Source organism: Atractosteus spatula, chromosome 1, assembly GCF_055471065.1.
Source record: "Atractosteus spatula isolate fAtrSpa1 chromosome 1, fAtrSpa1.hap1, whole genome shotgun sequence".
NCBI lineage: Eukaryota > Metazoa > Chordata > Actinopteri > Semionotiformes > Lepisosteidae > Atractosteus > Atractosteus spatula.
In genome coordinates, this window is record NC_142706.1 from 56,305,918 (window position 1) to 56,330,501 (window position 24,584).

The 24,584-nt window shown below is 36.0% G+C and overlaps 1 protein-coding gene across 8 annotated transcripts in view; it reads left to right on the forward strand.

Moving 5' to 3' along the window:
* rapgef2b (Rap guanine nucleotide exchange factor 2b) overlaps positions 1 to 24,584 on the forward strand; it is a 153,500-nt gene that overhangs the window by 127,272 nt on the left and 1,644 nt on the right. For 3 of the 8 annotated variants that reach the window (XM_088911657.1, XM_088911666.1, XM_088911713.1), the window contains 18 exons: positions 509 to 673; positions 821 to 928; positions 1,451 to 1,654; positions 2,204 to 2,312; positions 4,717 to 4,963; positions 6,252 to 6,409; positions 9,351 to 9,591; positions 10,471 to 10,854; positions 11,353 to 11,564; positions 11,872 to 11,995; positions 12,743 to 12,766; positions 14,054 to 14,277; positions 14,696 to 14,875; positions 16,051 to 16,200; positions 18,544 to 18,663; positions 19,288 to 19,501; positions 20,111 to 20,655; positions 22,610 to 22,897. In XM_088911657.1, coding sequence (XP_088767783.1) covers positions 509 to 673; positions 821 to 928; positions 1,451 to 1,654; positions 2,204 to 2,312; positions 4,717 to 4,963; positions 6,252 to 6,409; positions 9,351 to 9,591; positions 10,471 to 10,854; positions 11,353 to 11,564; positions 11,872 to 11,995; positions 12,743 to 12,766; positions 14,054 to 14,277; positions 14,696 to 14,875; positions 16,051 to 16,200; positions 18,544 to 18,663; positions 19,288 to 19,501; positions 20,111 to 20,655; positions 22,610 to 22,897 — 3,697 coding nt within the window. Of the gene's footprint in view, positions 1 to 508; positions 674 to 820; positions 929 to 1,450; positions 1,655 to 2,203; positions 2,313 to 4,716; positions 4,964 to 6,251; positions 6,410 to 9,350; positions 9,592 to 10,470; positions 10,855 to 11,352; positions 11,565 to 11,871; positions 11,996 to 12,742; positions 12,767 to 14,053; positions 14,278 to 14,695; positions 14,876 to 16,050; positions 16,201 to 18,543; positions 18,664 to 19,287; positions 19,502 to 20,110; positions 20,656 to 22,609; positions 22,972 to 24,584 lie in introns of those variants that run through there. The other 5 variants (XM_088911694.1, XM_088911704.1, XM_088911649.1 and 2 more) reach the window with 4 other exon arrangements.

The window sequence follows — 24,584 nt, forward strand, 5'->3', positions numbered from 1 at the left end:
TGGGAGAGTACAAATACTTTTTGCATTCTTTTGTATTTGAAAGAGGTGAAATCTGTAAAATCATTTAAATTCCCCTGTGTATTTCTGTTTAGTGGAATGATTCCAAGAAAGGAGACGTGACTCTTGTCTTTTTTCTAGATATTTTTAGTTGCTTTTCTGTTTAGTTTTGGCTTGCTCTGGAAACAAATATAGGAAACATTTTTAGGAGTGGCATTAAGTACAGCAATAGTGTTTTTAAAAGCAGAGAAACAGGTATGCTGGCGTGATTCCAACAGTCTATTATGTATGTTTTAAGTTTATGTTTTTTAAGCCTTTGATGTGAAACTTGACATCCATTCTTATGTGCACTTAGTGTTAAAGATAATTAACATAAGTAGCTGCTAATTCTTCATTTCATGTCTTATTTTGAGCGTGCTCAGACAGTCACAGGATCTTCCTGTCAGTTTATCCTATATGTTATTTTCAGTGCAGGTCCTCAATTTCATCAACTTTCTTTCCGTCTTCTCAGGGGACAACTGAACGACTGACAATGCATCTAGTTGAAGAGCACTCTGTGGTGGACCCTACATTCATTGAAGATTTTCTGCTGACCTACAGGACTTTCCTCTCTAGCCCTATGATTGTAGGCAAGAAGCTTCTGGAGTGGTTCAATGACCCCAGCCTCAGGGACAAGGTAAAGTACAGCTGTCCATTCACTCTGTAGGTCTGGGCAACTGTGCCTGGAAGTGAAGGTCAGTGACCTCAAATGGAAGAATTATTCCTAATTATTGAAGTTGTTTTATTTCTGTTTTTTCTGACTAAGCAAAATATTATCTTCAAGGTTACACGGGTAGTGTTGCTGTGGGTGAACAATCACTTCAATGATTTTGAAGGAGACCCTGAAATGACTCACTTTCTTGAAGAATTTGAAAACAATTTGGAGCGAGAGGTAGGTTCAGGTCATAAAAACTATTGAAAATGAAATTTCTATTTTGTTTTCGGTCCATGTTTCTGATCCATCAAGCTACTGTACCTTTTAGTTGTAATCAAATTTAAGTCAATGATTGAATGTTAGTCAATAGAACAATGGTGTTTTATTGATGTACATTTAACCCATTTAATTTTAAGATTTATTTTGGGTATTTACAATATTAAAGCTCCTGCTTAAATAATGGAATTATTACAAAATATTAGTCTTCGGGGCAAGAATGGCTTTTTTAAAATGGTTTAGGAAAGGTTTGGAGGTTTGGGTCATACATGTGATTTTTAAAACAGCATTTGAAAAAAATAATCCCTGCAAACTTGACTTCATATTGTAAAATATTTTGCAGCATTGTATATTTTATCGACTGTGGAGAAAAAAATAAGTGGAGAAATAGTACCTGTCTAAAAAAACATTATACACTGTTGTAGATCATTTATGGTTCCAAGATTCTGAACCAAATCTTACATTTCCCTTTTTCTTTTGCAGAAAATGTGTGGGCACCTAAGACTGTTAAATATTGCCTGTGCTGCTAAGGCCAAACTCAGACTAGTTACACTAACCAAACCCTCCAGGGAAGCTCCATTGCCCTTTACACTCCTTGGAGGCTCAGAGAAAGGCTTTAGAATCTTCATAGACAGTGTGGAAGCAGGCAGCAAAGCAGCTGAAACAGGGTTAAAGCGAGGTGATCAGGTATGCTGTGGTTTGCACTTCTTCATGAGATCTTGCCATCTGTGATTAATTACTTATATAGTACTTGGTAACCAGGGAAGTAGCAGTTTTTGCAAATCCATTGCTAGTCTTTAATTGAAATAGGAGTTAGAATTAATCAAGTAACAAAACCTGTACATTACTCTTTTACTCCAAAGTTTTCCTGAGAATTAACGTGTTACACTTTCTTGAAGATATATGACACTTAAGTATTCACATCCTTTTAATGAATTATTGCTAATTTATGTAAACCTACTTTCCTGAAGTCAAGCTTAATCTCAGCACATGTGTGGTTCTAATAAATATCTCAAAGAAATGCCATTATTAGATTTAAAATCATATTAACTCTTTTTGAGCTTATCATTAGGGCCATGTTTGTAACTTTCAGTTATCATGTCAATTAGCTGCCTGTGAAAGTGTGCATTTTCTGACCTAAAATGTCACATACCTAGAAATAATAGAATATAATAATATATAATTTATATAATAAATACAATAATAAAATATTATATACTGTTTATTTCCTTTCAGATATTAGAAGTGAATGGCCAAAACTTTGAGAATGTTCCGCTTTCCAAAGCCACTGAAATCTTGAAGAACAACACTCATTTGTCAATCACTGTGAAAACAAACTTATTAGGTAAGTTTATATAGTTTAAAATGTTCTTGGGTATCATTCTGACTGTGTTTTACTTCTATACAAATGGTTGGCTTTTGCCTTTATATGCTTGTAATTAATCATTGTAGTAGTTCAGGTGGGTAGCTGCGTCAGCATGCGTAGGCTGCAAAGGAACAAGTAATAGGTTTATTCCATGCTGAAAAAAAGAAGAAAGAGAACACAACGTTTCGGCCGTTGACACCTGAAGAAGGCTCCACGGCCGAAACGTTGTGTTCTCTTTCTTCTTTTTTTCAGCATGGAATAAACCTATTACTTGTTCCTTTGCATTAATCATTGTATATTGATATATTGTGTAATTTTCAGTTCTTAATAAGTAACCATTGTTTTGTGTGCATTTTTACCATTTATGCTAAATTAAGATGTCTTAATACATTTAAGGGTGTTTACACAGAATAATCACAGCTAGTACATTAAGTCACAACTTTACAGAATTGTTCGAATTAGAATTACATATTGTAATAAGTGAAGTTATTTTGTACTTAAATCTGTTAAACTATAAATTATTGTACAATAGAAGGTATAAGATAAATGCTAATGTAAATAAAAGTTAATGATGCACTGATCGAATTAAAATAAATTGTGATATCCGATTAAGAAGTTGAAACAAAAACTGGAATCTGAAAAAATGGTATTTGACAAATGTGCTAAAAAAACATTGCTGCAGTCCTGACATCCTTGAGTGGGAGGTTTTACCACAAAGGTGCCAGAAAGAACAGGCATGAGTGATAGAAGAGAGAAGAGAAGGTAACAGTGGACAGCTAGCTAACTGAAAGGCTGCTTGCACAGGGAGGATAGGATGTGGTATAAGCCGAGATTGAAGGATAGTGGTTGGTAAGGAAGTAGTGGTTGTTAAGTTGGAGAACACAAGGTAAAAAGCATTAGAGGGTGTCCTTCTGACAAAGTACAGTAAGAGTAATGCAATGTAAGAATTAGAATGTGATGTAAGTGAAGGATGTGTCCAGTAGATGTTTAGAAAACGTCTAAGGCTTGTCAGGAAAGAGTCGTGCTACGAGTAGTAGGACGGAACAAAGAAAATAGCAAGGTTGTTGGAAAAAGTTAGGGAAAAGTGACAATCAAAGAATACATACATCATGATTCAGTGAATGGAAAGGAAGGGAAGTATAATAAGCTGAATCTGAAAAGGATTGATCTGAATGTGATTCTAAGATGGTTGAAAAGCTGTTTGAAGATATTTCTGGCAAGAGAGGAGGTAGATGTTAAGCCTGTGCAATATAGGAAGTTGTAGAAGCCAGAAGAAGCAATAAGGGATCCTAAACATGCTAATACATGAGAAGAGAGGGCATGGTAAATGGAGAGATCTTTACATGCTTTTTATAGTATGGCGAGTTGGAGGAATCTCCCTGGAATTACTCATTCTGCCATTTGCGGTCACAGGTTTTGCTAAGAGAAGATTAAAACACAAAATTAACTATTTTAAATTGGGCAAGTATAATAAAAATATGTTTTATTATAAATAAGATGTACAAAGCACTATAAATGTATTTATTCTAAATAAAATGTTTAAGTCAGAAAGTGTGGTACAGATGTGGAGAATAACACACCAATTATTGTGTACAACAGATCAGTCAATTGTGTTTAATTGTGATGGTCTGTGTAGGAGTGTTTTGTTGCTTCAGAACACCATTTATAGGAATGAATTTGCTGTGCTTCCTGCGTGTTTCATCCTGAAATTCCAGTGGGACAACTCCTGTGCTGCTCATTTATGCTTTGGATGCCCTACTCATCACACTTGAGTCCCATTGAACATTTGAGAGAGAAGCCAGGACGATGAGTGCCATCTAGGGTTCCTAGACCAGGAAAGAGGGACATATTTTTCCAGTAAAAGAGAAATGGGACAGCATCCCACAACACAGAATATCCAGCCTGGTGCATTGCATGCCTTACAGATATAGTTTGTATTGCTTCCAGCACTGGCCACACACACTGATAGCCTTTGTGTTTTACAAGTGATGCCAGAGTTGAACAGCCCTGTTGATTTGAAAGTATTTACCTGTGTCATGTGTGTTTAATATAAAGTTTTGCACTCCATCCACAAAAGCTGTGATTTTCCATAATAATTTGTTACCGTTGGAAGAGATATGTTTCTTTTGATGCTCATTATAGCATAAGGACATAATCTTTGGCTTTGCAACTTAGAGCTTAGTGGATAAGATGCCACTAAAACAGCTGGCTTCATAGCTTTTCTTTTTTTTTTTCCATTTTACTGAAGCAATCGGTGCACTAAAGGAGTATCTGCCCATATCAGAAACAGATTAATGATTGTAAAGATTAAATGATTCATTTCTGAGTATCACATCCCCGCCTTCAAGACTTATTTTAAACTAATATATTTTTTTCATGATAGTATTTAAAGAGCTTCTTGCAAGGCCAGCAGAAGAGAAGAAAAATGGAGCGCCACATCTGCCCAAGATTGGTGACATCAAGAAAGCTAGTCGCTACTCCATCCCTGACCTGGCAGTAGATGTTGAACAGGTCATGGGCCTTGAAAAAGCCAACAAGAAGACAAAAGCCAATACTGTTGGTGGAAGGAACAAGCTAAAGAAAATACTTGACAAGACTCGTATTAGTATTCTACCACAGAAACCATACAAGTGAGTATGCAAGTGTATGCTCTTTTCCTGCTTAGAGACTTAACATTTTAATTTCTCTCTGTGAGTCCGATTGCAACTTTTCAAGAAAACTAAACTAAACATCCTAAGACTAAATGAGAGAATTTTGGTTATAAATAGATTTTTTTTTTCTCTATTTGTAGAACTGGGCAATTATACTTCAATGCTGACCCTGCAGTTGGGAAACAAAGACATTCTTTAGGCAGTGTTTTTTAATGTTATGTAGCTCATCAGGAAATCTGAATGTTAACTTCAATAATCCTTCAGCAAATGTGCATATTTCAAAACACAGCTTTCATGAAAATTATGTAATTCATAATCACAATACTCCAGAATTCCAGTGCTGTTAAGTCATCTAGCTATTAAACATGATAGAAGTAAAGCATGTTATCTGTACATATACTGTATTACGTAACACATAAAGTTTGGTGGTATTTTTAGGTGCAGTTAAACCTTGTATTAAACTTGAACATTTTTTTACGTTTTTTGTTCTTTTTCCCTTATTTAAAATTTTGCAAATCCCTGTTCAAGACTGTTTAGATTCGAGTTGAACCAAGTCTGACAGATCTAGTTTTTTTCTCTTAGTGAACACATTTCCAGTAAACAGCAATTTGTGTTCCCTGTCACTTCGTGGGCCTTTTTTCACACTGCAAGTTATTTTGTGACGTTGGCATTAGGATTTGAAAGGTCGGAGAATACTATATAACTCTTTTAACTGTGTGAAATTTCAGCTTCTCATGACAGTTTGTCTTTTTTGAACCAAAGTTCCCTGTGGAACACGTACTCGTTGGGACACAATGAAAGGAAGAACAAAAAAGAATATTGGCAAGCAGTCAGTAGATATTACAGCTCGAGGTCACAGAGCTTAACTGCAGGTCACTAAGGATGATCTGGCCTGTTTGTCTTCTTAATGTGTTCAATTATTTGCATGACTAGGTAAAAGTTGGAACAGTTGAATAACAGTCATTGTTATTCACCAAATGTTTATTAAATTACAAAGTAAAAAGAGTAACATTGTTTCAAACAAATATTGGTTAACACTTAATAAATATGTATGCTTAGATATGCAGTTTTCTAAATAAACATAAGTAAGTATTCTCAATATGAAGGCTAATCCAGTTTAATTTTTATATAAATAACGTATTGTCCAAACTTGGATGCTTCTATGTTACCTAAATGTGTGCAATCCATACAGTGTAAAATGTATTGTGGTATTTCCTTATAATAATTGCCATAAGTCACTATTGACCATGCATTCTGTCTTCTCTAGTGACATTGGAATTGGCCAGTCTCAGGATGATAGTATTGTGGGGCTCAGGCAATCCAAGCAAATCCCACCTGCACTACCCGTCAGTGGCACATTATCCTCCAGCAACCCCGATCTACTGCAGTCTCACCATCGCATTCTGGACTTCAACAATCCTCCTGGTAAGAGAGAGAATAATAATGTTTAACACTTCTAATATGCCTTTAGAGTGTTTTTAAAATTTCACGCCTCTAATTTTGTAGTTTATTTTTAAAAACATGGTTGTGTATTTTCTTATGTTCTTTTTTTAAAGTAAAAAGTGAAAATGTTGACGACAATTCTTTAACACACTTTATGTTGGAATATTTACTGATACTCTACGTCTGGATAAAATGACGTTTTTGTTGATTTAAAACAGTTTTTACTTTAAAGGTGGTTACTGTGTGAAAAGCTGGTATTATTGTATGCTTAAATTACTGAAGTAAAAAGCTTGAGCAAGATGTACAAAGCACTATAAAGATATGAGGTTGTACTGTTTTTTATTAAACACTTCCATTGCTGCATTTGTAGGATATATACAGTATAAGCTGAAACTGTGACATAAAGAGTAGTTTTTCAATGTCTTTTTCTGCTACTTTACATATATAAATGTACTTACAAATATACACAGTTACGTAAAGGAAGCAACAGTGTGGTACTTGAGAACATTTGTGTATATTAGGGATACCCATTCCTGGTTCTGGAGGACAGGTTTTCTAGGTCTAGTTAAATTTAGTGCCAGCATCTGAAGAGGGAGAGGCTGTTAAACTTATGTAGTGAAGACAATCATGAGCTAATTTAAGTCATTACGAGCCCAGCTGGACTAAAAACCTGTATACACGCTGGCCCTCCAGCACCAGGATTGGGGGATCTCTTGGGTATATGAATATGCACAGTGGACAGCTGTTTAAATGTTGAAAGGATTCAAATGAAGAAGTTGAGGTTAATTCTGAAATTAGTCTTCTTCAATTTTTTTTTACTTCCACTTTTCAGTATGGAAGTACCCTTGCTTATGAATGTTTAAATGTGTATGACTGTTATCTTCCAAAATTTACAGCTAAGTAATGCAGCAATGTAAGACAGGGAGTACTACAGCTCTGGCTGTTCTGTTTTGCTTTGTTTTCAGGAGAGGTTTTTTTTTGTGAGATACTACTGCTCGTGGAGGGAATAGGAGAATCTTTAATTTGAAAATACCAATGATTCGTGTAAATTTGAAAATACCAACAAACCAAAAGTGAAATATACTATTTATATAATATTATGAATGCTATGATTAGGAGTCTACGTTTAATTACTAGTTGTTCATTCCTTAAATATGTATCTTTCTCCTCTTTCAGCCACATGCATTTATAGTGAGTATCTGAACTTTGTTTATGAAAACTGCCCTTTGCTTGAACCTTCTGCAGCTCACTGGAACCTCTTTTTTGGAGCTTGCTTTACTTTGTAATTTGTTTGCTGATAAATACCTAACTTCTTTTCACTTTGGAGGTGACAGGAGCTTCATGCAACTCTAAGCCAACATGAAATGGGAAATTTATTCATAGATTTTTCCATGGGCTTTTTAAATGCTGTTCACATCTTGTCACATTTTTGTTAATTTAAAGTCTGGTCTTTGACTTGTTATATTTATCACCAGCTAATACTTTGTAAGATGAGTGCAAGTAATTTCCTGTTAACCTTACCAGAGATATTATGCAAGGTAATAAAACTGTATTTGATATTTATTTGGTAATGCTTAATAGCAGCCTTCAACAGCAAATAAATGTCATTCAGTTAATGTTTACACTGGTCTAAAACATACCTAATCTCTGGTAGAATTTATCTTTCTAAATTGTATTCTGTTTTTTTAAATAAAAGTTTAAAATATAATTAAAAATACTTTAGAATATGTATACATTTTTGTTATCAAATTACAGATGCCATTGCCTCTTTTATGAATTACAATGAAACATGTACAATTACAATGTAGCAAGAAAAGTTTGATTAGGTTTTAAGTTTTCTTAATATGTTTCTTTTCTTTCATTAAATGTTCTTTAGATTGAACATTTTGAAACATCATTAAAAATTAAAAATCTGTCTCCTCAGTAGTACTTTAGCATGACGTGACCTGTTTATACAGAAAAGGTTTTCTTTTAGAGAGCAATAAATTACTCCTTGTGTAATTAAGTTTAGGCTTTTTGTAGTCCTCCACAATTTTTATGTAGTACTGCTTTGGGTTTCAATTTATACCTATTATGGTTAAGACCCAAAATAAATTTTAAAATATATCTTTTCATTTAGGTTTGAAGAGGCCACCAGCTCTTCTTGAATGCAGGAATGTGTCCATATAAATTAGTGAATTCTTTAGTTGAATTTCTTTTCAGTACCTAATGAATCCCAGTAACAATTCTCTAAGATGTTTTTTGTGGTGATTCATTAGCTTTACATTATAACTGTCGAATCTTTGAACATTTCAGAGTTGCCTGAGTTACAGAACTGTACATTTCTCAAGAAGAGAACAGCATTGTAGAAGCCTTTGATCTTTTATGCTTACTCTTTAGAATTTTTGCTCTGCTAAAAGTCATTTTAAAAACAGCATGATTGTGTTTTGGCACAGTGATTTTTACTGAGTCTTTAACAAATGTCAGCAATCTTTTAGTGGAAAGCAGAGATTGGTTAAGTTTTAAACACTAATAACTGAAGAAAGAAAATAAAGATTTAAGAATTAGAAAAGCAAGAGTAACATTTAATAGTCATTGCTTTTTTCCGCACACATTTATTTATATTTCTTAATGGTAATAGAGTCTCTGGTGTTCATGTTAGACTACTTACAGTACAATAATTAATTCTTACCTGTAGTGATTTAGATAAAAAATATTTCTGTATTGTGCCAAAATACAGAATCCTATACAACTTAAAATAAGTTGTTTTTTCTCTCTCAGTCTTTCAGACCTTTCTTTAATACTTTGAGGAACATGGTAAATGGGGATTAATTGAGATTTAGCATGGACTTCTAACTTGCCGTCCAAAATGCTTACTTGATATGATCATCTGTTTTTTTTCTCCTTTTCACTTGAATTAATTTATGCCGTTTTGACTTTTAAGATTTGCCAGATCAGGTTCTGCGCGTTTTCAAGGCTGATCAGCAGAGCCGTTACATCATGATCAGCAAGGACACCACAGCCAAGGAAGTGGTTATCCAGGCTATCCGGGAGTTTGCTCTGACAGCCGCTCCTGAGGCTTATTCCCTGTGCGAAGTCTCCGTCACTCCAGAAGGTGTCATTAAACAGCGGCGGCTCCCAGATCAGCTCTCAAAGCTGGCAGACAGAATACAGCTCAGTGGCAGGTGGGGGACCCTGTGTATTCAAAAGCAGAATTTCTGTTCACTACAAGGCAGCATTACAAGAAGTACTGGATTGTTTGGGATCGTCAGTTTCTAGGTGGATGTGGACCTTTTTGTCAGTCTTTTTTGGGACTGAATCATTTTTGGGCATAACTGTAAAAAGAGCAAAGACCTAAAGATGAAGTATTTCAGTATGTGGGAAAAGAATCAACTTGCCAATGTTAGAGAGCAAAATCATCATATTTGTTTTGCTTCTGTAGTCAACTGGAGTATTATCTTTTCTCTTCAGGAAAACGTGAAAGTCTTTTTTGAGTTTATTGAAATTCGTACATAATCATGAAGCCATTTTAAAACCTTCACAGAAAAGGCATTACAGTGATGGGTAACTAGGGATGTCAAAGTAAGATTTTTGTTAGAAAATTGTTAACTGAAGTGTTTCGTCACAAAGTAAATGACTGTCATCTAACAAGTGGCAAAAAAGTGTTGCCGTACCCAAAATTCTAAAATGCACAAATTTAATAATGACATCATTCAGTAATGAAGCTGTTATTATTATTAAGAATAATTACATATTTGTTAGTGAAAATAGAAAAACACCTAATCACGTGCATGGATGATTTGTATTCTTTTTAGTTTTATACATCTATTTGGGTATTTTGCCTCCTTAAGCTTCTTAGCAAATGATAAGACTGCCATCTAGTGGAATGCAATGGGAATGACAGTGAGCTAGTTTTGCAGCAGTCCTTTTTTTAACATGTACTGTTAAAAAGGATGTTACTAGTACTTTAACTCTTTCAAGAATTTTGTTCCTCATTGTGTGCTTTGAAATTGACAGAAGACAGTGAAAAAGAACTTTTGTCAGTTTTATACTTTTTATTTTAGGTACTACTTGAAAAATAATATGGAGACAGAGACACTGTGCTCGGATGAGGATGCCCAGGACCTGCTAAGGGAGAGTCAGATCCACCTGTTGCAGTTAAGCACAGTGGAAGTTGCCACCCAGCTTTCAATGAGAAACTTTGAGCTGTTCTGTAACATTGAGCCCACTGAGTATATTGATGATCTTTTCAAGCTGAAGTCCAGAACCGGTTCAGCCAACCTGAAAAAGTTTGAAGAAGTGATCAACCAGGAGACATTCTGGGTTGCTTCAGAGATTGTGCGCGAGCAGAACCAGATTAAGAGGATGAAAATTATCAAGCATTTCATCAAGATTGCCCTGCACTGCCGAGAGTGCAAGAACTTCAATTCTATGTTTGCAATCATTAGGTAATGGAATAACTCTACTTAAAATTACTTGCACCAACCAAAAGTCAGTCTTATTTTTAGGGGTATCCAGATATAGTCTCTCACGGTGTAAATTTGCAGTAGACTTGCTTATTGCTTGCTCAATCTAAGTATAAAATAACCTTATTAATTACATAGTTCAGGTGGGTAGCTGCGTCAGCATGCGTAGGCTGCAAAGGAACAAGTAATAGGTTTATTCCATGCTGAAAAAAAGAAGAAAGAGAACACAACTGAAGAAGGCTCCACGGCCGAAACGTTGTGTTCTCTTTCTTCTTTTTTTCAGCATGGAATAAACCTATTACTTGTTCCTTATTAATTACATAGTCTATCTAGCAAAAGACACGCCAAGATTTAGATGTACCAAAGTGTTTGAAAACCTACCAGTGTACCTGCTACTTTTCATTTAAGTCTAATTCTGCATCTGGACGTTACAGAATTACTTTTATTGTGATGTGATTTAACTCTTGTTGTGTACCATAGTGGACTAAACCTGGCCCCAGTATCAAGACTGCGTGGTACCTGGGAGAAGCTTCCCAGCAAATATGAGAAGCTGTTTCAAGATCTTCAAGACCTCTTTGATCCCTCAAGAAATATGGCCAAGTATCGTAATGTCCTCAACAGTCAGAATCTCCAGCCTCCCATTATTCCTCTCTTCCCGGTTATAAAGAAGGATCTCACTTTTCTTCATGAAGGTAAAATGCCAATCAGTTCTTTACAGCAGAAATGAAAGTGCAACTTTAATCAGACATTTCAAAGGTATTAATTTAATCAGCTAAGAGTTTTTTAAGCAACAATATTGGAAGAATACCACCAAAACTGGCACATTAGAGTCAGTTATTTCCGGTCTTTGCTGCTTGACTGTTCTGTTTTAAAATCAGTGATATCAGCTTGACAACTCCAAAATCAAAGGTACTGTAGCGTGTGAAACTTTAACTTAATACAGTTTTAGAATTGTCTAATTTTTGTGTGTTCATGGGAAATGTCTTAATCCCCTTTCAGGCAATGACTCAAAAGTGGATGGTTTGGTGAATTTTGAAAAGTTAAGAATGATTGCAAAGGAAATAAGACATGTTGGACGCATGGCTTCTGTCAATATGGATCCTGCGCTAATGTTCAGAACAAGGTATGCGTTTGGTCATTCAAAAAGTTGATTGCTGCTCTTTTGTTAAGTTTAAGGTATTTTTTTTTGCTGTCTCTGCACTCTTTTGGTTGACATTTATGATTCTCTGATACTACAAATTGTTTAGCACCACAGTTAACAGTAATTTGCATTTTGGTTTTTGACAGTTTTCAATTTTCAGTGTAAACTAGAGGATTTAGTACACATGCTTTATTACACTGCTAAAAAAAGTGGAATATTGGATTGTTTTTTGAGCAGCTTACTTGCAATCAAACTTAGAATTTAGATCGGATAAGAAGGCTTCAACTGTTAACGTTTGTGTATCCTCTGCTTTTCTTTTAATATTTAAGCTTTAGTGAAACGCCCACCTGGATTCAAACAAAACTTTCTTCTTTTAGGTGTGACCATTTTACCGCTGACAAGTATTTGTGAAAGCTTTACTGAGTATTATTGCTTTATGCGGGCAAAAGCGGCAATCTCTCGCTTGGTGGTGGTCTATTTTGCATTGGTGTTCCTGCCAATTAAGCCTCCTAGTATATTCCATTGCTTTGGGTTGAAAGTGCTGTGGCCTCTTGGAGTCTGTGTTCCATGCTTGAATATTGTGACTTATGTCTAGGCTTTATGTATATGTCCATGGGCCTCTGGTACTGCTCATCTTGGATTCTGGTCTTTCCTGTCTAAGCTTGTCTCTCTTTCTCTCTGTCTTTCTTCCTATACCCATGCTTCACTGTTCATGGCTCTCACTTACAGGAAGAAGAAATGGAGGAGTCTTGGGTAAGTGTGGTGACTGGTTTCCCTCTGATGCCATGCTGTTCTGCCCATTTGCATTTTTCTTTGTCTGCCTCTTTTAAATTTCTTCTGATGCTTTTTGCTGCTTTTATTTTCATTTATAACGCTTCAGCTCATGCAAACGTGGTAGTCAGGTTATGTGAAGACAAAGTGAAATTGTCACTTTTGCTACTTAAGGTTCTTGGAAACCTTTGGCATCCCGGAAGCGTTAAAAGCTTATTGCTGGGTCATGTAGTTGGAAATTCAATTACTGTTTATTAATTCAATTAAATTTAAATGTCATATATTAATAATTAAAAGCTCCATTTAACTGAAATAGGGGTCCAATGCATCCAGAAACACTAACCTCCAACTTTGCTGCTCATTTGATTTTACTAAAACAAGGGACTTATGTACTAGAAATATCAGTGGATTTACTAATACTATTTAAAGCTTTGCATTGTATTAGAAATGTTTGTGTATTTCCAGGTTAACATTACAGACACCTCTTAACTCTCCATGTTCCAAAAGATCCATTTTTCTTTTTGCAAGTCCTAACCTCATTAATTAACTAGCAAAAGTGATGTTAAATTTTCTTGTTTTATCCTTTTGTGGGTGGGTGGGGATTGCCTAAGAACGACACTGAAATGTCAGTAATTATAGAAAAGCATGATATTTTTTTTCTTTTCCAATGCCTACCACTGTTGCAACAAAAATGAGATATTTTCCGTTTGTAATATAAACAGACCTCTATTCCCAGTGTGGGAATTTCTCTCACAACTTTTGAAAACTCAGTGAAGGGTTACCCTTCTTGACTTCCCTTATAAACAAGTATATAAGCAAACCCCCTCATGGTGTTAGTATTTATATTCTATATACGTGCTCTTAAAATCAAATTGGTAATGTAAGCTTGGGAAACAGCTTTATTGTAACAGTCTCTGGCTGCATGAGCTTTCAGTTTTGCTCGAGCTTATGTAGCTATATGCCTTCTAACAACCCCTGGCAGAAATGCTCCTTTAGTAGTTAGCCATGGGACTGCCAGGTTGGAGGAATCAGGCTACATTGATAATGACCAATTTTCTGTGAATTTGCCAAGAAGGAAGAAATGCCCCTCTCTTCCTTTCCTGTCCCATGACTTTTATTGTACTGTTTCCTGGAATGAAGCATGGAATGTTGTGAGCTGAATTCAATGCGACTTGGTGCATGTTTACATCTGAACCACGCTTTACCACCTTGCAGTCTTGATCAATAGAGCGTACTTCAGCGCCTTTGTCTTTTCTTTCCTCTGCCCAGGTCATTGAGCCAGGGGAGTGCGAATGCGGCTGTGCTGGATGTGGTACAGTCTGGCGGGCACAAGAAGCGAGTACGCCGCAGCTCCTTCCTCAACGCCAAGAAGCTATACGAGGATGCCCAGATGGCACGGAAGGTGAAGCAGTACCTGGCCAATTTGACACTAGACACCAATGAAGAAACTCTCCAAACAATTTCCCTGCAGTGTGAGCCCTCTACAAACACACGTGAGCCTTTTATTATCTCTTACAAGCATGGCTTATAGAACATAGGTTTATGTTTCCTGCAGTGTCAGATGTGGCTGAGGGTATTAAGGGTGACTTTCACTAAATAGGATCAGTTGTTAAATTTACTGCTAAAATGATGATTACATTTGTATTTATACCACAGAAATCAGACATGCACCTCTTTTGTGAACCTGTAGGAGTAAGTGCCACCTATGAAAGTAGCAGTCCTCCAGCTCCCGGCTGTGATAGTGTTTTGACTGTGTTGTTCAATTATCACTTAATCTTGAATACCTGTGAATTTGTATAAGGAAGAATTAGTGCTTTCACCCATTATATATTTACAAAACACAGGGTTCATACATTGCTGACCCTTTGGGTCTCTTTAGCTTGGTTTAATGAAGATAAATTTATATGACAGTGCCTAAGAACACTGGAGATAAGAAGAGTGGGAAGCCTGACACATCGCCTGTGGTTCCTCGAGCAGCAAGTCAGCAGAAACAGCAGCAACAGCAGAAAGGAAGCCAGGCTCTGCAGGTTCCAGCTGTATCTCTCTATCCATCTCGGAAGAAAGTACCTGTCAAAGATTTGCCCCCATTTGGTAAGGAGGCAGTTCTGTGTCTTTTTCGTAATTAGTTTACAAGTGCCTCTCCCAGCCATTAAGAAGAGAACTAGTTCAGCTTATTTATTTTTGCAATTTACAGTTATCTGTGGCAACAAAGCAATTTTAGCCTTAACATCTGATTAGTATTTCTGTGCTATCTTGGCCAAAATATGGGAATAAAATATTTTCCCTTAGATGACGAAAAATAGCTCATGTGGTAAAAGGTCATGAAGGTTAAACCTACTAGTCCAATTGTTTTCTTTTTCAAATCTGCATTATAAGTCATTAGTCAATGACAAGCCTAAAGACTGGAGTATATCAGGCCAGTACCATTGTAAGTTGGATGGCTTCACATTAGCCTGCGTCTTAGGAGGTCTCTATGAGCGCCTCTGTGTAGTGTTACTGATGGGGAATTGCACCCTTTTCTACCTGTAATACAACACATTATAGAATTTGCCATATTTATAAGAAAGAAATGGAATAACAAGGTGTGGCAGCACTGCCTCACAGGTCTTTGATCTTGGTTGGGGGATCATTCTTTTTTCAGCTTTCATGATTTTATTCACGTCCACGTTTTTTTCTGTGGGTGCTCTGGTTTCCTCTCACATCCCAAAGACATGCTGCCTAAGTGAATCAGACTGTTTACATTGTGCCCTGGCCCACCATCTTTTTCCTTGTTTCCTGTATCTGCTGGGTTAGGCTTTGGGGTGCTATGAACCTGTATAGGTTCTGTGGCTCTGTAGCTGTGGATAATAGATGGATGGAATAGCAAATGTTTTCTGAAAGCGTATTCAGCATTGGCTTTTTTTTACAAATGCAAGAGGTGCCGTTGTGAGCCGTGAGCCTATAAATGTAAATAAAAGTTTGGGGTGGGTTCTAAATTAATAATAATACAATATTTCTTTCTGCACTTCAGTTGCAGTACCATCTTGTGACAACCAATAGGACTAATGTTCATCTAAAATACAGCTCCACACTTCCTCATGTGTGTTCTTTACTCAGATATCAAATAAAAAGTGCACGAAAGCAAATTAACAATTAAATGTATGAAATTTAAACTTATTTCAAGCATCCATGAAAAAATGCATGATTTTTAAAAAATTATAGGTGCTTGTACATTTTTGTTTCAGATTGCATAGCAGATAAATAATACCATTTTTTTTTCATGCAAGGTACAAGTTCGCCTCAAGCCTTGAAGAAAATCCTGGCCTTGTCAGAAGAAGCAAGTGAGAAGCATAAAAAGCCAACGGATGACACCATATCAAATGCTTCTTCCCAGCTGTCTTCCCCTCCCACCTCCCCACAGAGCTCCCCCCGAAAAGGTAAGGGTCCTCTCATGGATTTGTGGACAGTCAGACCGAAAATGTATGGAGAAAACTGGCCTTGGCATAAATTTATCATATCAGTAGTCAATATACTGTACTCTGTTGCCAAGCACTTGAAAGCGTGTAATTTCCTTCCAGTTCACTTTTTAATTTCAAATCTAACTTTGCTAGACTGCATTAACCTGAATTTACATTAGTGCACATATCGTCATACATATTCGTTGTTTTTAAGATATGTATTTTCTTTCGGTTCCTTAAAAGTGCTGGGTTCTGCACATTTATAAAAATGTCTAGATAATCTGTTTAACTGCAATTATGTTATGAAAATAGTGTAGTTATAGTTCAGAACACACTGGAACGTAGAATTCAGAGAAAATAACTTCTGGGCAATATAACTCCTGTTCATTTTCAAATGCATTTTGTTTAAAGCAAGGTTTATAAATAAGCATACAGCTTAGAAACAACTGGCAGAGGATTAATTGTTGTGCACACTAAAAGCTAGTTTATTCCATGCAGTTTCACCATCATGAGGGAGGGATTGTAGGTGTTTTAGTAACCTTCAAAGCTTGTCAGGTAACAAATGTTTTATCTGTCACTCTGCACTTCTGCTTTTCCTGTAACCTGCTGCTTTTGATTTTTATCTAATTGAGAACCTGCTATATATGTTGTCATAAATAGGGAAACCTGAGAGGTTTCAGATTTTTTTGAAGATTTATTGAAGTTATTTGTTTTTGATGTTTATAGGCCAACTTGTAAATGATACACTACTTATAGGCCCACTTGTCTAAATGACACAGGTTCCCTACTTTTAACTAGGAAAATACTGAACTAATGTTTTTTTATTGTTGCAAAGGGACCACCTTAGCTTTCAAAGTGGCATAACAAAGGGGTTGAATGCTTATTAACATGTTTTAGTTGCTGACATTTTACCCAAAGTATTCGTTTATGTGTACACACCATTTGTAATTCAATTAAATAAGACATCTTTGGAAGGGAGTGAATACTTTTGCATTGTTCTGTAGCTACAGTTGTGTATGCATTTGTGCAACTTTCAGTAACTTCCCACAGAAGCCGGTTGGATAGTTTCTTTGTTGATTCAATTTTATTTTGTTAATGTTTTTGAATTTGTAATTTTAGGAATAGCCTTTACATTTTTAAAGTATGCATAAAGCATGTGTTGAAAGCCAGTGTGAATTGATTTTATTTTACATAAAATCTCTTTAATCATAAGTGATGTGAATTTTATCCTGTTTCCATGATTTTGTGAATACCTGTAAAAGATACAGAAGTGCACTCTGTATCTTTTCCCTGTTCTGGTTATATCAGTCTTTCAGACATGGGGGAGCGGCACAGTGTATCTGTATGCTCACTGTGTTCTCTAGATTCACTTTAAATTGTTTTTTTTTACTTGGTATTCTTCAAAGTAAGGCCATTGAGAGAAAAACAGAATTCATGCCTACCTTGCAAGATATCCCATCTGAGCATAAATTGTCCTTAACAGGATGTATAGTCTCCTTGGATTCTTCTGAAGTCATTTTTAGACTGAAAATTAAAATCTTATTTTGTATTAATGTTCTCTAAATTTATTTTTTTGCCTTGCATAACAGGATATGGGTCACAAAGGAGTCAAGGTGTTAGAAATTCTACATTTCTTTTTACAAAAATATTTAAGGGTAATTTTTATTGTGTGCTAAGCATTGTGCCTTTAGTTGACTAGGAGGTATGTTGTAGATGGCAGAGTTGCTTGGTTAGTTGATCACAGAGTGTTTATAGACATTATTTAATTCACAAATTAATGTTCACATGTTGCCAGGAATTACTGAAATGTATTAAATTCAGTAGATTACAGAATGTATCTAACCTGAAACCTAATAGTTTTTACTTAAATGTGCTGGTACACCCATACATTTTATAAGCTAATACACATTGTTAGCTATTGTATTTTTGATCATTTAATGTAGCATTGCAGTCTTTAAGCCCCTATTTGATTATACATGAGGATTGTCCATTGTATTGTGTAGTAGCACAGCTCCTAAGTCTTAAAGTTGGGAAGTATGCTTCTTGTTGTTATTGTCTTTGATTTGTTTTGTATATTTGTACATTATCACTGTGTTGTGCTGTACTGGTGCCTTTGTTTTTTGTTTCGGTGTTTACTGGCTCAGGTCTTTAAAAGAAAAGTGCTGATAAATTGTTTGCTAGCTTTCCCGCTCTAGTTGCTAAGCCGTCACTTAGTTCCTCAGCTCTCTCTAATTGGATGTCTAGATGCTATGCCAGTTAGCGTCAAGGCAGGGTTGTTCTCTGTAGCTTATGCCTAAACTGTTTTCTTGTCCTGTTTGTCAGGTGGCAGTCAGCTGACATCTCACGTCTCCAGGCAGTCAGACCTAACCGGCTCCTCTTCTTCCCTGGGAAGTGAGAACAGTAACAGGAATAACAATGGTGCAACACGGACCTTTGGGATAGGTGGGGTTTTAATATGTAGACAGAACACATGACCCATAACAGTCTAGATTGTCACTTTAAACCCTTTTGCACCAGGTGTCAGTTTTGGGATGTCTGGCACTTAGAGAAGTCTTGGGAAGCTAGTTATGTTCCATTGAAAGCAATGCACAATGCTCAGTATTTGTGCAATCAGGAGAAAGAAGCCGTGACCAAACATATCTGTGTTGGGCCGCTGTTGTACTTTTTATGCTTGAAGACCTGAGCTGTTTTTGTTTAGCATACTTGTATAAATGTGACCCACTATCCTGTTTGTAGTGTTACCACTGAAAGGTTTTGGAAATTAGATGTTTTCTTGAAGTTTGAATACTTTTTTTCCCCACAGCTTAACAGGTATTCCCTTGGTTGATGACTTAAGTTCAAGAATATTCATCTCATTTTGTTGCTATAACGACACTTACTCTACAGCTCGGCGAGAGATTTATTTTAGCTACACAAGCATCTTTGCCATCTGCTCTGGAAAAAAGCAAAACAAAAGGCAAAGAAGAGCACTGAACCCAAAGGATTGCCTTTTCCTCTCAGGAGTGGTAAAGGATTTATTATTTGTCATGTTTTAATATTTACCAGCCTTTCTTGTTTGTGTTGAAGGTTATCCACTGGCTCCAAGTGGGACTGTGGACAATTTCTCCGACTCAGGACACAGTGAAATTTCCTCCCGGTCCAGCATTGTTAGTAACTCATCCTTTGACTTGATGCATGATGACAGAAGACAGAGGCATTCAGTAAGTGTAGTGGACTCAAATCTAGGAGGAGGGAGAATGGAGCGAAGAGCTACCCTTGATCCTGATCAGTACAGTCTCAGGTAAGTCTGCTTATTTACCACAGAGTGCATTTGTTGCTACTGTTGGTTTAAAGAGTAAGGGACACATTTTTCATTGTTTTCTCTATTCCTGTTCATACACTTGTATGAAGTGTAGGGTAGTATTTTGTGTGCATTACCGGGCCAAAACAGCTGAGAATCTGTTTAAGAATTAATGGCCTTCCTTTAAGGTACTTCCCCAGATGAGCTCAGAAGCTCAGATTTCTGACCTTGAAGACTGTGAATTACAGGCTCTGTTAGTATCCCTGTATGTCTCCTTTTCACTAATAGCTAATCGGTTGTTTTCATTTGGACTAACCCAGCCTTTTTGTCAAAGACTGCCTCAATGCTACGTAAGAATCAGTTTGTACCAAAGGCATGTTCAGTCCTTGGCTATCAGTGCTTTCTTTGTTCATTCACTCTCAGCAAATCATGACTAAAGATGAATGCCACTTCTCCCTGGCAATAAAATAATGTCTGCTTGGTTATGTGAAGTTAGGCTTTTCAAACTAAGAAAAGAATACAATTCTTGAAAGAAGCTACCTTATTTAGAATTTAATAGACTATATCTATTCCAATGCTGTTTTGTAATATTTTATGTTTTGCTTGCAGTTCATATGCTTCAATGCATGAAGGACGGAATTTGTATGGAGGCCCAACAGTCCTTTCTTCTCCAAGTTCTGAGGAGCTGACCCAGGACCAGGGCGATCGAGCCTCACTTGATGCGGCTGACAGCGGTCGAGGAAGCTGGACATCTTGCTCCAGTGGATCCCATGACAACATTCAAACTATACAGCACCAAAGGAGCTGGGAAACGCTGGTGTTAGGGCATCCACATTTTGAAAGCTCATCAGAAGGAGCAGGACTTTGGGCCTCTGGCTGCCCGATGGATCCAGTAATGTATCCAGACCACGGCTCAAAGCTAAGTCGCACCAGTCAGGAGCATGCGCAGACCAGAGGGAGCTGGGCATCTTCCACTGGCTACTGGGGAGAGGACTCTGAGGGGGACACTGGAACAATCAAGCGCAGGGGGGGGAAGGATGTGAATGCTGATGCTGAAACAAGCAGTATAACATCTGTTACTTCTGAAGACTCAAAACAACACACTCGAACATCTCATATGACAGTGGCCTCCAGCAATGCTAAAGGTCTTATTGGTAAGTGAAATGATGTAGTTTTAAAAAACAAAATTAAAAAAACATTTTCAGTCATGAAAAGAGCTGATTTTTTTACTTTTCAGTATTCATAGCTATACCCATCTCCTTTTGCCCTACCACCTGTTCTTACAGTCTGTTTTCCTACGTAAGAATACATCACAAAGTACCTTTTGGAAGTTAGCAGCTGTGAAGAAGAAGGAGCAGTCTGTTGTCATAACTTGTTACTAAGAGGAAACAGTCTTAGACCAGCTTCCACCAGCTGGGTTCTTAATTTTGCTTTATAGCTTCTGTATTTTTATCTTCAACACAGAACAGATTTCATGTGGATTTTTTATATGAAACAGCATTTTATACATGTTCCAATACCACAGCATTGAAAAGGTTTTATAGCCAATTTTGAAACAATGAAAAAGTATTTTTCCTTTTTGTCTAAGAATACATTTCTTTTTCATAAGGTGCATTTAATGTCTGGTCCATTTTTGCATTGTCAAAGAAGACATATCTTTATGATACTGTGGATCATAATGTTCTTGGCATAATATTCTGTACACATATGAATGTATGAATGCACACTTCATGAAATGTTCCATTTTATTTATGACCTATGTCACTTTCCTTCATATCTTTGTAAATTATCTTTAATTTTAAAATTAAATCAAAGATAAAGTATATAAATATAAATTAATATAAGCTGTAATTCTTTTAGATATGATAACTTTTAAAGAAAACATATTAAATGGATGAATGACACTAAACCCTTGCCATGTATCAAAACGTACTAAAAAAGATTAAAAGGATAGCACTCACAATCATTTTTTTATTACAAGTACTAACATGTTTTGTGTTCAGCCTTCAACCTTTCTTCAACTTCTTGTTATTTACGGATTTAGCACCCATTATAAATAATTTGAATCATTATAAAAGTGCATTCATAAACTTTTAATGTATCAAAAACAACATATAAATAATTGTCAAACAGCAGTGAATTACAACAGCTAGAATGGTTATTTTCATCACACTTTAAACAACCCATTCTTTCTGTATATGTTTTCATTAAATGTGCTATGAACATACAGTATATAGATAAAAAACACATCTTGTTTACGAACACATAAATATACAGTTTTTTATGTGAGGTATAAAATTTAGAATAAATACTAATACAAGCTCAGTTTTTTTTTCCTACATAGACACATTTTGGACATTTTAACTATTGCTAATTCAAAATATTAATTTAAAGTAAAATTACCTATAAAACACATTAGAGCCAGGTTACAATTATTACATTTCACAATATTAAAATTGTGCAGCTTATTAATTATACCCACTATTTAATCATAAGCTTAGGTGGAAAGAAACAAGAGAGTGGAGTTTGACATCCCTGCTCTAAATTGTCAAAGTGTGTGTTTGTGTGTGTGCTTCTATGGCCTTATGTCCTGTCCTGGATATAGTCAAGACTTGTATGTGCCATCTGCTTCCTGGGTAACTCTGAGATGCTGTGGCCTTTATCAGCAATATGTGGTTGTATGGTTTATCCTGTCAATACATGAGTTTGTTACATTATTATGTAAAGTATCTTCATGTATGTCTTGAGAGTATTATCATTTAAAACTTAACGTGTAAAACCTGATTCTTTGAGTTGAACATGAAGTGGGTTTCTGGTGTTTTCATATTTTGTAATGTTGGTATTAATGAGCCTCTTAAAAAATGTTGAAAAATTAAAACAAAATACAGATAAGTTTGCTGAATTATGATCTACTAGAAATGTTTTAATTAGGTTCTATAATCTAAAGAACCAGGTTGTAGTAGTTCAACAAAATTCTAAGAATATTAACCTGATCTCCTTTCTCATGCTACTAAGTGCTCAAATGGTAACACCTGCCAAAGTTGTTCCCTAGTAAACAATGAGTTTGCACATTCTTTGTCATCATGACAACTTTTCTGGTTTCTGCAGCACGGAAGGAAGGAAGATTTCGAGAACCTCCACCAACACCACCAGGCTACACAGCTTTGACTATTTCTGATTTCACTGAGGGCCAGTCACACTCTGGTCGGAAGCCCCCTGATTACAACGTAGCATTGCAGCGGTCACGGATGGTGGCACGTTCATGTGACTCCCCACAGCCACACTCTCAGCCAGGCTCCAGGCCAGCCAGCAGACCACAATGGAACAAACCCAGTGAAGTAGACCCACGGCTCTCTCACTTCCAGTCTCAAGGGCTATCGGCTGAGGAGGAGGAGGGTGAGTCCATGTCTCCAAAACTTATTCCTCTGAGGAAGACAGTGGCATATACACCTGAGACAACCAGGCCATGAATTGCAGGCAGGCCAGAGGCAGGTAACCTTTAATCAGAAATGGATTGCTTTGAAATATGCATGCAAGGTACAAAACAACACCAGCAAAGTCCACAGCATTTTGGATTTTTGCAGAAGTCATGCATGCATCATAGAAGCTGCAGTTGTACCACAGCTGCCTGCAGCAACACCTGGACTGATTATAACTTGGCAGAAATGGTATGATACCACCAGTTTGTGTTCATATTTCCTCATTTTGGGGTATTGGGTATTCACTGCTTCACCACATTATCCATATTATTAGAACATGCACATCTGACTTTCATTTCAATGTACATTAAGCATGGAATTCAAAACGCTTAAAAAATGTACAGAAAATGGCAGGGGAGCTTTATTAATGATTTTTTTTTTCAATTCTCTGTATTGTTTAATGTATGAAGTTATAAGTTTAGTAAATCTTTTAGTAAATATTAGGTAAATGCTAATATTAGATAAAAACAAAGCTCATTAACAGTGAATGTTTCTCTTCCTATTTTATTTGCTTTAAACATGAGACAGCATGAGAGCATGAACTGAAAAGGTGGCAGAACACTCAAGATCTGTCAATATCAGTATCAGTATATCAGTCAATAAATCATAGTGAGTTTGATATCTAGCAATAAGTAATATTTTTGTAATTTTCATTTGCTACTTTGTTAGGTCCTAAAATCTTAATTTCTGTCATCAATATGTTTGTTACATATTGGTTTAAAGGAGTTGTAGAACTTGTTCACAGGTTTCAATATGATTAATGTCAGTACAGTATCTGTACTAGACGTTGCAAATCAACATAATGTGCCAATATTCTCTGTCGGTACGCTTAATGAAATGTACTTTATATTTTTTTGTCTTTAAACCAGTTTTTTTTTTTAAATTAAAAGCTATTGTGTATAAACTGTACACTAAATGCATTACCAAAATTTTACTAATATTTGCTTTTTTGCTTTATTAGAAGTATATGAATTCTTATTGCATTGTATTAAACCTAAAATATACTGAGCATCAAAAGAAACATCATTTTATGCATGGATGGTTTTAGAAAAAATAATGCAGGTTTTGGACATTGAATGTTTTTGAGGGTGAAGTTATAAGTCAAAAAACAAGTATTTAAATTTACGTTTTTGTTCATAACTGCTGTATATACCTCATGAATTAGTTGATTCTGGTCTGGTGAGGAGGGGACTTAACATGTTGAATATTTAACTTGGTGGAAAAGCGACCAATGTTAAGATTAGCAAGAAAATAATTCAAATTATTTTAATTTAATTAATTATTTTAAATTAAAAATCTTTATCCTGGTGCAGATATTGTGTCACAGATTTATTGGTATTACCTTCTATTAGCCTGTGACATTCAAAGTAGATCTTCTGTGGATATATATACAAGTATATAATGAATTGTGCTATGTCTTTTCGTTAAAATGCCAAAACACCTGCTATAAAAACAGTTTGTCATTTGCTCAGTGTCTATGTGAATTTGTTGCAAAACACTTGTTGAAGTGATGAGTTTTTTTATGCTCAGTATAAATGAAAGTGCTATGCTGTGGTGTTCTTATTTCCTATATCTTTTTAGTCCAGTCACTCTTCTGCTCTTTA